General features: G+C 37.3%; 1 protein-coding gene across 7 annotated transcripts in view; it reads left to right on the top strand.

Moving 5' to 3' along the window:
- Window positions 1-15,954, top strand: part of NAV3 (neuron navigator 3) — an 803,480-nt gene that overhangs the window by 598,766 nt on the left and 188,760 nt on the right. For 5 of the 7 annotated variants that reach the window (XM_064590847.1, XM_054506908.2, XM_045872917.3 and 2 more), the window contains 3 exons: window positions 495-563; window positions 3,720-3,859; window positions 14,456-15,482. In XM_064590847.1, the coding sequence (XP_064446917.1) occupies window positions 495-563; window positions 3,720-3,859; window positions 14,456-15,482 (1,236 nt within the window). Of the gene's footprint in view, window positions 1-494; window positions 564-3,719; window positions 3,860-12,163; window positions 12,506-14,455; window positions 15,483-15,954 lie in introns of those variants that run through there. The other 2 variants (XM_054506909.2, XM_064590848.1) reach the window with 2 other exon arrangements.

Below are 15,954 nucleotides of genomic sequence, written 5' to 3'. Positions count from 1 at the left end.
CAGATATTTTAGTCATTTGGTTTTGAAAATAATATTCCAGTTAAAGCAGCAAATTAGAAGCATTTACCAAAGAAAATAATGACTCTCATACTCTTTCTGTTCATTTTAACCTTTTTGGGAAAGAGCTCTTTGTATTATGTAAAGTTAAACTTTAGCTTTCCTGAAGTTTTCCTAGTCATTTACAAAGGTCGAATTTCTTTATGAGCTGAAATCCTCCTTAAAATAATATGAACAATATCATGCAGCCGTAATTTTAAAGTGATGACACACTTTATTCCAAGGGGTGCCCTGCATCGTTTCATAGTGTGTTCATTAATCAAAGGTCATGGTATATATGTTGCATTATCATAATTTTCTAATTAATTTATTCTTTATACATGCTTATACATGTTCCAATTGCATTTCATTAACTCATAGTTTTCTTGTAATGTTGTGCTTTCTTTCCATGTTCAAAGAATCTCTTTAATTCAATTTCTCTGTTTCTCCTCATACAGTCTGGCAGCCAGATATGCAACTCAGTCTAATCACAGTGGAATTGCAACCAGTCAAAAAAAGCCTACTAGGTCAGTTAATATCTCTAATTTATTGCTTGTTAGTGATAATAAAGTGACTGCCCAGTGTTATTTTGTCCTATCATTCTAAATTTTTTTCATAAATTACATACTTCTGGATGAAAAGTTTAGAAGACTGAATTCTTCAAGTGGATTTCCATATGCATTCTCGGGGATGAGCATGTCTGTGTTAGATCATTAAATGGGTTTTGGCTTCTTCTGTTTTAGTTTTGTTATATATACTGTTATGACTGGGCTGAAGTCTAGCTTCTAAGCTTAGAGAAAGTCAAGGAAAACATTACTTGGAAGGCCCCATTCCTTCCAGGTTACAGAATCTGAGAGTTACAAGAATGTAATTGTTTTTCGAGATGGGCATGCATTAATTATTGCACATTTTGAAGCAGAACTGAGAAATACTGGTAGCTTTTTGTGGGGAGGTTAGCACCAGGTTACGAAGTTAGCCTGGACTGTTCCTTTATCTGTAATAGTTGAAATTTTTGCTCCTTTCTGACATACATATTTTAAAGACAGTCTGTTATAGCAAATGACTGTATTATATCCTGTTTGGAAAATACTGATTGATAAATGTATATTGAAAGTGTTTGATGTTTTTTTTAAAAAATATTAAGTTGCCGAAGGCATGATGGTACAGCTGAATGAAGCCACAGCAAATGTGTTTGGAACCCCTGATTATTATGTGATTATATCTACCCTCTCTCTCACTGGGGAAGTATCTCTGTGGTGGCTTCCTAATCACTGCTCAGATAATGTATCGTATTATGCAATGTTTGACCACAAGGATGGCTTATGATGCCTTGATGTGAGGTATGTGCTTTTCCTCTTGCCTTGGTTTTCTAAGTTATGTTCATTTCCATAGTAATTAAAATGATTCGGGAGAGAAAAACTTGAAGGGTATTTAATTAAAAGGAAAAATGATATAAATTCAAATGTGCAAAATACAGTGACCTGCCATGTACAGTTTTTATTACCACTTCTAAGACTCATGCATATAAAATATATTTTAAGTACATTAATTTAATAGAACATTTCTCTCTCTGTCTTTTGTTGGCTTCATTCTCATTTCTCTTTTTATTACTTTGATGAATGATCTGGAGCTCTGGCTGCCTGTCAAATTAGGGTAATGAGAAGACCAAATGGATTTTTTAATTTGTTTTAATTTGTTCTTCTGAGAACTAAAGATCACTTGGCTTCATGGGTCACAGTAAAGATTAAAATGCAATTTAATTGCTTTCTAGAAACAGGTCAAGTTTCATTGCAAGCAGGGCAAGTTTTGTGACAAAATTTGTTTATACATGTGAGTTTGGAATGAACTTTCTAAGTCTGTAGCTGTGTCTGCAGGAATAGTCCTTAGATTTATTATGATTGGGGCATTTGGCCAAATTAATTAATTGAGTTCTTTCTTTAGAGTGCAGTCATTGGTACTCAAAATTCCTGGTGTCTTTGGTTTTGTGCTATACTTACATACCCTCTAGATCCATTTGAACAACAGTTAAGTGCTGGAATCATTTGGAAAAGGTTCCAATCTTGTACATGGAACAGCTTCTAATTAGCAAAATAGCTGAAGGAACTATTTATTAGCCATATGTATTTAAACTCCAGAATACAGTCAACATTTTGAAACTATTAACTATTCCAAGAAAGCAGCACTTGTGTTTTTAAGCCGGTATTTGTGTTTTCCTGATGTTCATTCCCTGTTGCAATACCTGTTACTATTTTAAAAAGTAGCTATAGTATTTAAGAGTTTGATTTCCTAATAATCTACAGAAATAATATATCAATTATGAAGGTGAGTCAAAATACGAAAATAGTAACAACTGATCTTGAAATTGTGATATATTGGGCACCAATATAACAGATATAAACACCCTTTTTCATTTTAAAAATTTAGTATAGAGAACAGTAAAAATTTCCGTGCTTCATTTATAAGGGCTGGAGTTTTGGTTTTTTTTTTTTCTTTTAAAATAGAAATTATCAGAACAGTACACAGTGACATGCACATGGTGGCAGCAAATAGTAGCCAAGACGCTGACATCCTTTAGTATCATGTTATTAAATATGACTTAGAATGCTAATATTAGTTCTACGCAGAGTGTGTATTGTACATATACAGTACGTTAATAGTGTAGAATAAAATACAACGATTGTATATTGTAGGCGCCATTCATGAAATAATTGATTCTTGAAATTTTAAGGTGGAAACTACTTAAACAGCAACATAAATGATCCACACGGGTATTTAATTTTAGTCCACATAAAATAACAGCAAATTACAACCTAATGTCAAACTTCCCCTAAGTTTAACACAGTCTGCCTGTTATTTCCTCTTGTCCTGTCTTTCATCCCCAAAGACTAGCTGAAGTCACTGTCCCTGTAGGTGTATTTTGCATTGCCATTCTAACAGAGATTTTCTGCTTCTGAGACCTGCATCCTTCCTTGTCATAGCACCTCTGTGGTCAGCTGGCCACACTTGTAAGACAACCAGCTGAAAGTCTAGGTGCTTATTTTTGGCAAAACGATTAAAGAAAAGAAATTTTTTGAGGCAGACCAGTAAAATATAAATTAACCCATGACCTTGGTCTCTGCACCATGTTTGAATTAGAATAGCTTACTACCTTAGATAGGCACTAAGCATTTGCTATTAGCAATTTGTTCAGTAACTTTATTCTTCTTGTTATTATCAAGTTGACTTAGGAAACAACTATCTAAGAGAAAAATAAATGTCCCATACATTGAAAAGAACAACTTAACAACAACTGCAAATAGCTGATTAATATCCCAAGAACATAATACATTTGTGTTATTTCCCTTGCTTTTCATGTAATTGGTATAGTATTTTTAAGTCAAAGTGTTATTCCTCAGGGTGTGGTAAGTATGACTTTTTAAGTGAAAGGTTACTTTATTTCTAATTGCTCTACATTACTGATATCATTTTAGGGCATGTTTATTGAAAAGTGAAACAAGATTTTTCTGAAGATTCTTAATCCTTGTGTTTAGCTATTTATCACTGAAACCACCATTTTCTGCTAAATAGATTTTAGAACATCATATATTGTGCTTTTTCCATTAAGGCCTCCCCAGTCAGAACCTCCTACCCCCTCTCTTTTTGTAATATACAGTAATGATGTAATTTTTCTTATACTATTTCAGGCTTCCCGGTCCCTCTAGGGTACCAGCTACCGGCAGCTGCAGCAAGGTCCAGGGAGCCTCTAATTTAAATAGGAGAAGTCAGAGCTTTAATAGCATTGACAAAAACAAGCCTCCAAATTATGCAAATGGCAATGAAAAAGGTAAGTGTTTGCCTGTTACATCATTATGGCACAAGTCTAACGTATTGGTCTTGTAAATTACATGCCAAGTCCGATATTTGAGCAGTGTTAATGCCTTTTGGAATGGAGTCGTTATCGGTGTGGTTTCATGTTTTCTAACTTCCCCCTCCTGAATTCCAGCTTTCTTTAGGGCTTTTCTTACCTGAAGAACATTTTAAGGAAGTAAACTCATTTATTTTAAAGTGGCTAATTATATACCCAAGTATAAAATCTGTTTCCCCAAAACATTTCCTCCTGGTTGCATATAAACAGCATTTTCTTTTGTCTTCTCATGCTTTATGAACGATTATTTTAAAATCATAAATCTGTATTAGGTTTGTTTGAATCTTCAGCTTCAGTTGACATAAATGCCATAAGTGTTTTGGGCATCAAACATTGAGACATGATTAGGGTGGATATTTAATCTTTGACAGCACCAGGACACAGAAATAATGCGACCTTAGTTTTCCCTAAAGAGACAAGTTATCCACGTTTGCTTTATTTTCTCGAAAGAGTACGGGACAGAAATGTCAGATCACAAAATCATCGGGAAGAAAGGACACTTAGTGGAAATCTGTGTGAAAGGCAAATTATGTATTAACTAGATGACACACGATTCTTTGTGTCGTGCACAGTGTGCTTTTAACAAGGGGCTTGCTTGATGCATTGCGCTGTGGAGCATGGGTTCATGTGAGAGAGGGTGCGTTTTACATCTAAACCAGGAGAAAATCAAGAATCTATACAGTTGTAGGCAGAGTGACTGTGTGAGGGGCTAAGGCTCTGGCTTTTGACTTAGTTCCTTCAAATCCATATAACTTTAACTTCTCTTTACACTATTTAACTTTCCATGCAACAAAACGTGAAGTTCAAAGGTAACAAACATGCTTAGTTAGTAGAATAGCTGGCAAATTCAACCAGGTAGGAATTTTTTTGCTCAAGTCAGATCATTTCAGATTGTTTCATACAGATGATATGATCTGATAACTTTCTCTAATTTAGACACGAATTGACAGATAATCTATGAATCAGCACTTCTGTGAAAATTTCTCATGCATTAAAACAAAATTGGACAGAACATAAATCCCTGAAAGCAAGGCAGTGTGTCTTGATCCCTATAATATTCCCTGTTCTTGAGTGGAATGGAAAAAGAAGAAAATAATGTATAACTGGAAGTTAGGAGTTTGTCTTTAAAATATAAAACCTGTGATTTAGGAACCTAAGAAATTTTACTGGACACTTATACTTTTCCTGAGGGAAAGGGAGAAAACAATTACTCAGAAAAACTTTCTTTGTTGTTTTGTGACTTTCCTAGAAAGTGTCATACGGAGTTTGTATGTGCTGTGAAAGTTTAAGGGAGAGTTTGTTTAGACATACAGATGTGTTGAAGGGACGTATCCAGTTTAACTACATGATTCTACAATTATGTAATATTTTTGCAAGAAATTACTTATAATATTGGCAAAGAGACTTAGAAATGCTTCAGATGATCTCACATTTTGATATCATAATGTATCTGAAATATTCCGTCATGTGACATGGTTTTCTGTGTTTCTGGCGTCTAAAAGTAAGAATCTAAAGGTAGACAAACATTTCTGTTTTTCCATAGCCATTCAACCTCTCTTATGAGCAAAATTAGGAAGTAGTAATATTTACAATAACCACAAGGTGGAGACAGATGACATACATTATGAGGTTTTTGATTCAAAAAAGCAGATTTCCTTAGGTCCACATCTACAGCAAAATACAGGGTTTTCCTTACTTTTAATTCCCAAATAACTAAAAATTCAAAAGCATTTAAACTGTGTGATCTCACAGTCACAAATATTTATAATATGTCCAATATAGGCATTAAATGTCTAAAAACTGCCAATAAGAACTGAAGCATAAATTGCATCATATGATTGTTACATGGCATTTTCTATTAATGTGGAGTTACAACTTCATCAATACATCCAATATCAGTATTTCTAAATTGATCATTCTGTCATGCTATTTTATATTTCTAAAATACTGTCTTGGGGCACCTGGGTGGCTCAGGTTGTTAAGCATCTGGCTCTTGATTTCAGCTCAGGTCATGATCTCAGGGTCATGGGATTGAGCGTCACATCAGGTACAATACTCAAGGTGGAGTCTGCTTGAGATTCTCTCTCCCCCTCTCCCTCTGTCTCTTCCGCCTCTTGTGCACACATTCTCTCTCCCGCTCTCTAAAATAAGTAAGTAAGTAAGTAAGTAAATAAATAAATAAATAAATAAATAAATAAATAAATAAATAAAATATTTAAAAAAATAAAATGTTATCTTAAATTGTAAGAACAAACAAAACAATGATAAACATTACATATGAAACAATTTATAATTTACTCTTTAGGCTATTAGAGGGGAATATCTTCTTGGATAAGAATGTTTTATTTAACCTTTTTGACCTGGATATTTATAGTGGTAGCACAATCTATATAAAAATAGAAAATTTCTCCTGCTGACAAGCTGATCTCTGTCACAAACTGGTCTGCATACATATTCTTGATATGATCAAGTAAGGTGAAAACTAAGAGTTTTCAAAGGTCACAGTATTATAATGACAGAATTCAGAAAGTAGGAACTTGAGTAATTAATTGCTACTCCTTTTTTAGTTATTAGAAAGTGTAACATTTAAATTTAACACATTAAGATATTTTACTTGAGGGATTAACCAAATTATCTGCAATGTGTTCCCTGAATGCCTCTAAGTGGAAATATACTTTCTACTTTCTTTAACAAGTCTTGGGTGAGGAGTTACATGAACCACTTGAAGAATCTCTAGAATTTGTGATAGACAATAAAGATTTATTCACAATTAAAACAATTTCATTTCCCTATTAAAAAACATACTGTTGAAAGCACAGTGGGGTGCCTGGGTGGCTCAGTCATTAAGTGTCTGCCTTTGGCTCAGGTCGTGTCCCACATCAGGCTCCCTGCTCAGCGGGAAGCCTGCTTCTCCCTCTTCCCCTCCCCCTGCTTGTGTTCCCTCTCTCGCTGTGTCTCTCTCTTCAAATAAATAAATAAAATCTTTTAAAAAAAAAAAGCATAGCAGCTTTTCACCTGTATAGCATTGTAACAGTAACTTATTCGCAAATTGTGTGACTTATGAAAGGAAATCAGTAGGGAATCACAAACTGCCACTTCAAAAGATCCATCTAATATCATTTTAATAATAATACAATTCAAGAAATAGGGTGTTCATTTCACCATTTTTCAAATGAATTAAAATGTCCGTGAACATGGCCATAGATGCCCCTTTGTAGAGAAGGTGGAAAAGAAATGTAGTCATGGCAAGAGGCAATGGGTGGCACCCTTCTGCTGAAATGGAATGTGGGAACAGATTTTTCAGAACAAATGGTGAAATGAAGATAGCACTGTTTGTAGAGAAGAATTTCTTCTGAGAGTCCCAAATTTCTTCTCTTGGTGACCTGCCGTTCAGATACTGACAATGAATAATATGTTCTGACGCCAGCATTTATCAATTTGCCCATACACTGTAGACAAGATGTATGCTTTAAAGAAAAATTAAATACCTACTCCCTGGAAATCGGGGATCATGTGAAAATGGTGCCCTGGTTAATTTATATATATACTTTCTATGCTTGAAGCAGATTATCTTAAGAAATCATTCTTGTTGTATAAAATCTGGGTATTAATAATGAAAAAAAGCTACACAGTTTCATATTATTAGGAATGTAAATATCCCTAGCTTTATTTGGAATTCAGTTATTGAACTATGCTCTGTAAACACTTTTTGCTTGACAGAGTTTATTAGCAGAGAGTTGTTTTTCATGTTGCTAAGAAACATGCCAGAGGGCATTTTGCCATCTTTTTATTGTTTCTCCCAAGTGATTCTTACATTGTACCTACACATCTACTAAAGAGATGTCCTTTCTGTTCTCCTGGATCCTAATAAAGTGTCCTCTGCTGTGGAAGGGTTCATTTTCATTTACACTCAACACAGGTAGAATAGGATTGATACTGAGAATTTGGCAACATTGCAGTTGAAATTTTAAAACTATAAGGTTAATGTGAATGTTGTATTAGTAATGGAATTTTGACTGCTAAAATGTAGCCATCTGATTCTTAAGTACTTTCTCTGTTTTTTTGTTAATTGCCCTGAAATTATTGTAGTATCAAAGAACTAAACTTTTATTTTCTTTTCAAGGCAATGCAAATATGTTTTACTTATTATATTGCTTTACTAGTGACTGAATTATGTGTTCCACCATGACTTTTGCTTTATTTCCTTGAGACTTACATAAACCTAAAATGAAGTGTGAAATGAAAATTGCAAGCTAATCTTAGGGATTTTCATGAGGTAACATAAATAGGTACATATATTAGGTGATATGATTAAGGGGACTTGAGAATATATATTGTTTGTTTATGTATAAAATGCTCACATCTTGAGGTGTACACATATTATACATGCCTGTACATAAATTACATACTTTTTCCCCAAAACTGGCTGGCGAATGTAAGTTTCCTTAAATTTCACAATACTCCACAAAGTGGCACTGTAACATTGCATGAGCAGAATGGACAGCACCTCTGGGGTCCCTGTAATCTCACTCCATGTTTCTTTTAAGTCATCCTAAATTTGATGATTGAGACATTGCACGAGTAATCATTCATGGAAGGTAGTGTGCTCAGGTGAACAAGGGCCCAGTTGGTAACAAGACATATTTGGATTTGAATGCTACATTTTTTTTTAAAGATTTTATTTATTTATTTGAGAGAGAGAGAGAGAATGAGAGAGAGAGAGCACATGAGAGGGGGGAGGGTCAGAGGGAGAAGCAGACTCCCTGCTGAGCAGGGAGCCCAATGCAGGACTCGATCCCGGGACTCCAGGATCATGACCTGAGCCGAAGGCAGTCGCTTAACCAACTGAGCCATCCAGGCACCCTTGAATGCTACATTTTTTAATTATTTAAAAAATTTTTTTTTTTTTTTTTTACCTTTTAAAGGGTTCAAATGTATTTTGGCATGTTATTATGAAATGAGAGTCTAAGGTGACCAATTGCCATGGTCACATCCTTCGTTTCACAATGACCTGTGGTACTGAAGTTGCCCTGTATTTCCCAGGGATCATAGACATCAGGGAGTACAATGTCCACTACACAGTGAATACTTTAAAATGAATGGTGCTGTTGTCATCATTTTTGTTACTTTGTGTTACCTTGTAATTGTTATTCTGTTGTTACTTTGTAAGTTGAAAGCTGGTTTGCTTGCATCTAAGCAACATACCACTCAGGAAGAAAGAAGAGGTAAATAGGTTGAGGATGGTTCCTGTGTCCTTTCTCAGGCTAACAGCACTGTTGGCAACATGGTGCTAATGTTCCACAGGGAAATGTCCTTATCTAAACTTTTCATATACCTGTTGTGACTGCCACATTTGTCAACGTGTATTCATTTTACTAGAACTGGATTGCATTTTTTCCAGGTCATCAATGTTATTATTTTTTTTGTGTAAGATGAGATAACTAAAAATTAACTCTGTCGATTTACATATGTTCTAAGCATGAATTAAAATCTATTCTTACGTTAACTCAGAAGGATAGTGCAGGTAAGATGCCCAAGGAGATAGTATATAAAGTATTAAGTAGAAAGTGTCTCCTATCACATTCTCCCCATTTGTATTCTGCCCATCGAGGAAGGACACCATGCTTCAAGGAATTACCCATTTAACTTCACTACTGTGACAAACATATGGCATTCTAGAGAGCCACACCAGCAGAATTTCTGGGTAAAAGCGAACATATAGAAAAAAGAGAGAGTGAAAAGCCTCCAAAATTTGGAGTCCGAAAAACCTGAGCTCCAATTGTGATTTTCTCTTTTCTAAGTTTTACTATATGTGTGAATTGGAACAAGTTACTTCCGTTTTTTAAGCTTCAGTTTTCCCATTTATAGCAGGAGAAATCATGAGTATATTGCAGATGATTAGGGGTTTAAGTGAGATCCCATGTATGAAGAGCTTTCAGTGTGATTCTGGGTATCAAAGTGCTTGGGGAAAAGTGAGCAGTTGATAAATAATATTTGATTGTAGTGGAGTTTATGATGGCGGAAGTGGAGGAGGAAGAAGAGGAGGAAGGAAAGGAGAGCGAGTGGAAGAAAATTTCTCTTTAGGGGCTAGAGACAAGAAGGCAGGTTCAGCTCAGATCATGATCCCAGAGTTCTGAGATTGAGCCCCACATTGGGCTCCCTGCATGGCAGAGAGCCTGTTTCTCCCTCTCCCTCTCCCTCTGCTGTTCCCCCTGCTTGTTCTCTCTCTCTCTCTCTGTTAAATAAATAAACAAAATATTAAAAAAAAAAAAAAGGCAGGGCTGTAGGCAGAGACAGGCTCTGCAAATTCAAGGCAGAGCCATTTCAAGGATGCCTTTAAATATGTGTGTTAGATATCTGGTCATTTCCTCATATCTCATAACAACTCATTTATAGTCAGGAGCTGAGTTATCAACATTTGGAACTGTATCTGTGAGACCAGGCTCCTGAATATTGCACACAGAAATCTCAGGGGAACTAGAATTTGTGGCAGTACCCACTGCCAAGGAGCTGCACACGCTACCTTTTCAGCAGCTGCTGTTGTGCAGCCTTGGTTGTGAGGAGTCCAGGGAGACTCTTATGATTCCAGTGCCTTCGTGATGCACAACAACTATGATTTGCCCTCTTAATGAGACCTGAAGCATCTCACTGCTACTATATAGAGACAGGCTGGGGACAGATCAAGAGTTGAGCTTCAAGAAGTGGCTTCTGTGTGTGTACTCCTCTGAGGACGATTTTACAGCTGTTTCTGTGACTGACTGTGGTTTGGATGTGGATGTCATAATTTGGAGTCCCTCCTGTCTCATTTTTGAGAGTAGTGATGTTGAAATTCCTCTTCTGTACTTGAACTGTTGTAGCAGTCTATCTAGCTGATGGCAGCACATTTAAGAAGCATCCTGACAGATTCCCTTCCACCTTTTCCTCTCATTCCCACCAAAGCTCCCAGGCATGCAGGGATAGGAGTCTCCTGACTTCTTAACCCAGTTGCAGATACACAGAAGATCCACACTCAATTTGTGGCCATCAGGAAAACCTGATGGGCTTCTTTTGTTTGCAGTATCCCTTGTCACAAATTGTCTAGCATCCAGTGAATACAGAACTGGCCGTTGTTCTGGAAGTTCAAAGGGCAAAGAATATTCATGCTGCACAGCTAGGGAACATTTAATAAATTCAGCCCCATCGGGTACTGTCATAAGAAACATTCTTTAGGGGCGCCTGGGTGGCTCAGTTGGTTAAGTGGCTGCCTTTGGCTCAGAGCATGATCCCAGGGTCCTGGGATTGAGCCCCACGTCGGGCTCCCTGTTCGGCGGGAGGCATGCTTCTCTCTCTCCCACTCCCCCTGCTTGTGTTCCTTCTCTCGTGTTCTCGCTCTCTGTCAAATAAATAAAATAAAATCTTAAAAAAAAAAAAAAAGAAACATTCTTTAGAGCTGATAATGTCAGCAATTGCCGTGTTTTCTGAGTCCATTCAACCTTTGTTACTCGAAACATGGTTTGTGACCAGAGGCATTGTCATCCTCTGGAGCTTGTTAGAAATGCAGAATCTCAGGGCCCACAGCAGATCTGCTGCATCATGATGCGGTGTGTAGTCAGTAGGATCCCCAGGTTACTTGCGTGCCCATTAAAGTTTGAGAACTTTTTTTTTTAAAGATTTTATTTATTTAACAGAGAGAGACATAGCAAGAGCAGGAACACAAGCAGGGGGAGTGGGAGAGGGAGAAGCAGGCTTCCCACAGAGCAGGAAGCCCGATGTGGGACTCGATCCCAGGACCCTGGGATCATGACCTGAGCCAAAGGCAGACGCTTAACGACTGAGCCACCCAGGCGCCCAAAGTTTGAGAACTTCTATTAAGTTCAACACTTAGGATGTCAGACATTCTATGCATAATCACAGGCATGGTCTTTGCTTTAATGGAACGTACAGTAGAGTAGGAAACAGGCAATTACACTAGAGTTACAATGGTTATAAGAGAGGAAATAATAAGCTATGCGAAAATGCAGAAGAGCCATCGAATCCAGATTTGGTGCTGGGATGATCAGAAATGGGGGTGGGGATAATGCTTCTGGTTTGTTTTTTGGTTTTTGGTTCTTGTTGTTGTTGTTGTTGTTTCCAGAGGAAGTGAGGTCAAAGTTCAGACCTTACCAATAAATGGGAAATATTGAAGAAATATTTGGTAGGCATTTCTAACTGCAGGTAGTCAGTGTGCTCATTCTGCTACTGAGAATGATTCAAATTATGACGAAATGTTATCGGTCTCTGGAAGGGATCGTAATGTGTAAGTGAAAAAAATTTGGAATTACCTGTACTTAAAAGAGATTGAAGTAAAAGATTGAAATCCATTAACAGAGAGTGAATGTATTTGAGACACTGGATACTTTGAAGCTTGTTGGATTTGTTTGTCTTGAATTAGTCAATACTCCTGCTGTTTTTCAGAACACCTTAGTGTTTATGTACGAACCTAATGGATTTCTACAAATATTCTAGAAATGGACACAATTACAGACTTACATGAATACTGAAAAACATCAATTTATCATCATAGGCTGTACAATTTATATATACCATGTAAGCATTTTGACTTTTCAGTAAACTATTACATTTTAATGTAGAGTATGTATGTACAGTCTTACATTAACTTTTGCCAGCTGAAATATGGAATTGTAGAAAAGTAAGGAGTATTAGAATTAATGTTGGTATGCCAATTTTTAAAACAAATATAAAGGAGGGCACTTGTGATGAGCACTGGGTGTTGTATGTAAGTGATGAATCACTAAATCCTATGCCTGAAACAAATATTATACTGTATGTTAACTAACTGGAATTTAAATAAAAATTTGGTAGAAAAAATTATTAAATATAAAATGCATTTGTCTATTCTTCTTAACAAAAACTTCACAAATCTTTTATATCATTTTAGGCACACTTATTTTAAAAAAGTTTAACTCACACAAATATTCAACTAATAATTTAACCTTTTGTGCCTCTAATTTCTTTATTTTCTCTTTTTGTGTATTAATTTCCTTTTATGAAAAATTGTTGAGTAGTATTTGGTACTAATTGGCTTGATTACGTATCATTTTGCATGCATTTTGAAGAAAAAATTTAAAAATAAAAACATTGTAGTTTATTGTTGTGAATATTTAATGAAATTGAATGGGCTCCAATTCTTGAACATTATGGAAAGTGTATTATTTATAAAATATTTCCATTGGACATTTCATCAAAAATAGCTCTGCATCTATTTATCAATGTCTAGTTTGTTAGCAGTACTAAATGATGCAAATATCTAATTTAATCATTGATCATTTCATGTCTCAAAAAAGAAAAAAAAGATGAAAGTAGGAGGCTTTTACAGTAGACGAGGCTTAAAGTAAATGACCAGAATTCTGTCGCTCCCCAATGTTAATTAACATTTTATACTGAGGTCTTTAAACTCAAAGCTCTGTTCTTTCTATTCTATGCCATGTTATAAAATCTCTTTTTGATTTAGTTTTTCATACTTAAAGATGAGACTTGTAATCAGGCATTAATCAGTGTTAGAACAGTCATAGAACAGCTTATACTGTAATGAGATTTCTGAGCAGAAAGTAAGTAAACACATGCATTATAAAGTCCTTATAGGATAAAGCCTTATTTCCTAGCCCCGCAAAAGTAGCTTGGGTTTTCATTAGTATTTAAAGTTTGTTCAGATCACTTCAGGTGGCTAGAGGTGTGCTGGTTAAGAGCACCAGCTCTGAATTGTGTTCACATCCAGGCTGGGTGACCTTGAACAAGTTATGCAGTTTTTCTGAAAAAGAGGGATAAAATATCAATACCTACCTTGTGGGGTTGTTATAAGGATTTATATAATATATATATTATATGATGCTTATATAATATAAATATATCTAAACATAAATATGTATTGTATATAAATATATAACATATATATAATATATACAACTACATATATGTGTATCTTGGTAGGTTATCGGACCCATATAAGCCTAAATTTCAGTGCTTGTTTTTTATACAAATAAAAGTAAACAATATTAACTAAGAGCTAAGTCATGATTCATAAGCATATTTAATCAGATAGCAATAAGTTAGTCTCCCTGTAAGGTAAAATAATTTCTCAACATTTCTTATACAACATATTTTTATAAGGCTATGCGGAATCAATTTACTGCTATGAGCTACAGTAGTAATTGGAAAAAATGTAAAGAATTGCTTAAGGGAAGGAGAGTGTTTTGTCTTTAGATATCTATGACTAGCCAAGTTCATTTAGGTAAGAGTAGTTTTAGAAGGGAAAAAGGAAAAGTTGTTTTCCAAAATCAATGGCTCTCAGATCCTGAATTTTTGATGTACGATACAAAAACCACCACATCACCGAAATGATTGATGCCACATAGCATGGCTGCATTCAGCTCACAGGAGAGATCCTTAACTGTGTCTGTGGTTAGAAGTACTCAGGGGTATGATATACATGAGCAAATGTCATCAACCTCTTCTTTATTATTTTGTCTTCATGTCCAGATTCCTCCAAAGGACCTCAGCCATCTTCAGGTGTAAATGGTAACACGCAGCCCCCTGGCACTGCGGGGCAGCCCCCCGCCTCTGCCATCCCTTCTCCGAGCGCCAGCAAGCCCTGGCGGAGCAAGTCCATGAATGTCAAGCACAGCGCCACCTCCACCATGCTGACCGTGAAGCAGTCCAGCCCAGCCACCTCCCCCACGCCACCTGCAGACAGACTGAAGCCCCCTGTCTCAGAAGGGGTCAAAATAGCCTCCTCGGGACAGAAATCCATGCTTGAAAAATTCAAGCTGGTCAATGCGCGGACTGCTTTACGCCCCCCACAGTCTCCCAGTTTGGGGCCCAGTGATGGGGGGAAGGATGACGATGCCTTTTCTGAATCTGGTGAGATGGAAGGTTTTAATAGTGGTCTGAATAGCGGTGGCTCAACCAATAGCAGCCCCAAAGTGTCCCCTAAATTAGCCCCTCCAAAAGCTGGAAGCAAAAATCTCAGCAATAAAAAGTCTTTGCTACAGCCAAAGGATAAAGAGGAAAAGAACAGGGACAAAAATAAAGTTTGCACTGAAAAACCAGTCAAGGATGAGAAGGATCAGGTGACAGAGACGGCTCCGAAAAAGACCTCTAAAATTGCAAGCTTGATCCCCAAGGGTAGCAAGACGGCAGCAGCCAAGAAAGAAAGCCTAATCCCCTCTTCCAGTGGCATTCCAAAACCGGGCTCGAAGGTGCCCACAGCAAAGCAGACCGTTTCACCAGGCAGTGCAGTGAGCAAAGAGTCGGAAAAATTCAGGACTACCAAGGGAAGCCCTTCCCAGTCCTTACCTAAGCCCATGGCCACTGAGAAAGCAAGCACATCCAATTGCCCCGCTCTGCTGGAAGGAAGGGAAGCCAGCCAAGCCCCTCCCGCTGGCTCCTGTGCTGGGCTGGGGGCGCCCGGCGGGGGGCAGGCCACGGGGAATGGTGCTGTCCAACTCCCCCAGCAGCAGCAACACAGCCACCCCAACACGGCCACGGTGGCTCCGTTCATCTACAGGTAAGATGGCCTCCATGCCTCCACGGTTGTGAACTTCTGCAGATCTTCCTACTCGACGCGTCACAACGAAGGTTACTAGAGCTGTGTTTTACACCGTCGCTCTGGAACGCTCCGTTCTGAAGATAAAGGCCTAGGATTTCTTTTTTTTTTTTTTTTTTTTAAGATTTTTATTTATTTATTTGACAGAGAGAGAGAGCGAGAGCAGGAACACAAGCAGGGGGAGAGGGAGAGGGAGAAGCAGGCTTCCCGCTGAGCAAGGAGCCCAGTGGGGGACTCGATCCCAGGATCCTGGGACCATGACCTGAGCTGAAGGCAGACACTTAACCATCTGAGCCACCCAGGCGCCCCATTTTTTAAGAAAAAAGTATCCCATACGCTCTAGTCCTCTTCTCCCTCCTCTTCCCCTCTTCTGCCCTCTCATCCCTTCTTTGTAAGAACTTGAGGCCTTCAGAGGTTAACTTGTTCTCAGGGG

Source organism: Mirounga angustirostris, unplaced genomic scaffold (genome assembly GCF_029215605.1).
Source record: "Mirounga angustirostris isolate CCGP_5_RB_7025 unplaced genomic scaffold, mMirAng1.0.hap1 SCAF_5, whole genome shotgun sequence".
Taxonomy (NCBI): Eukaryota; Metazoa; Chordata; class Mammalia; order Carnivora; family Phocidae; genus Mirounga; species Mirounga angustirostris.
This window is presented reverse-complemented; position numbering and strand designations above follow the sequence as displayed.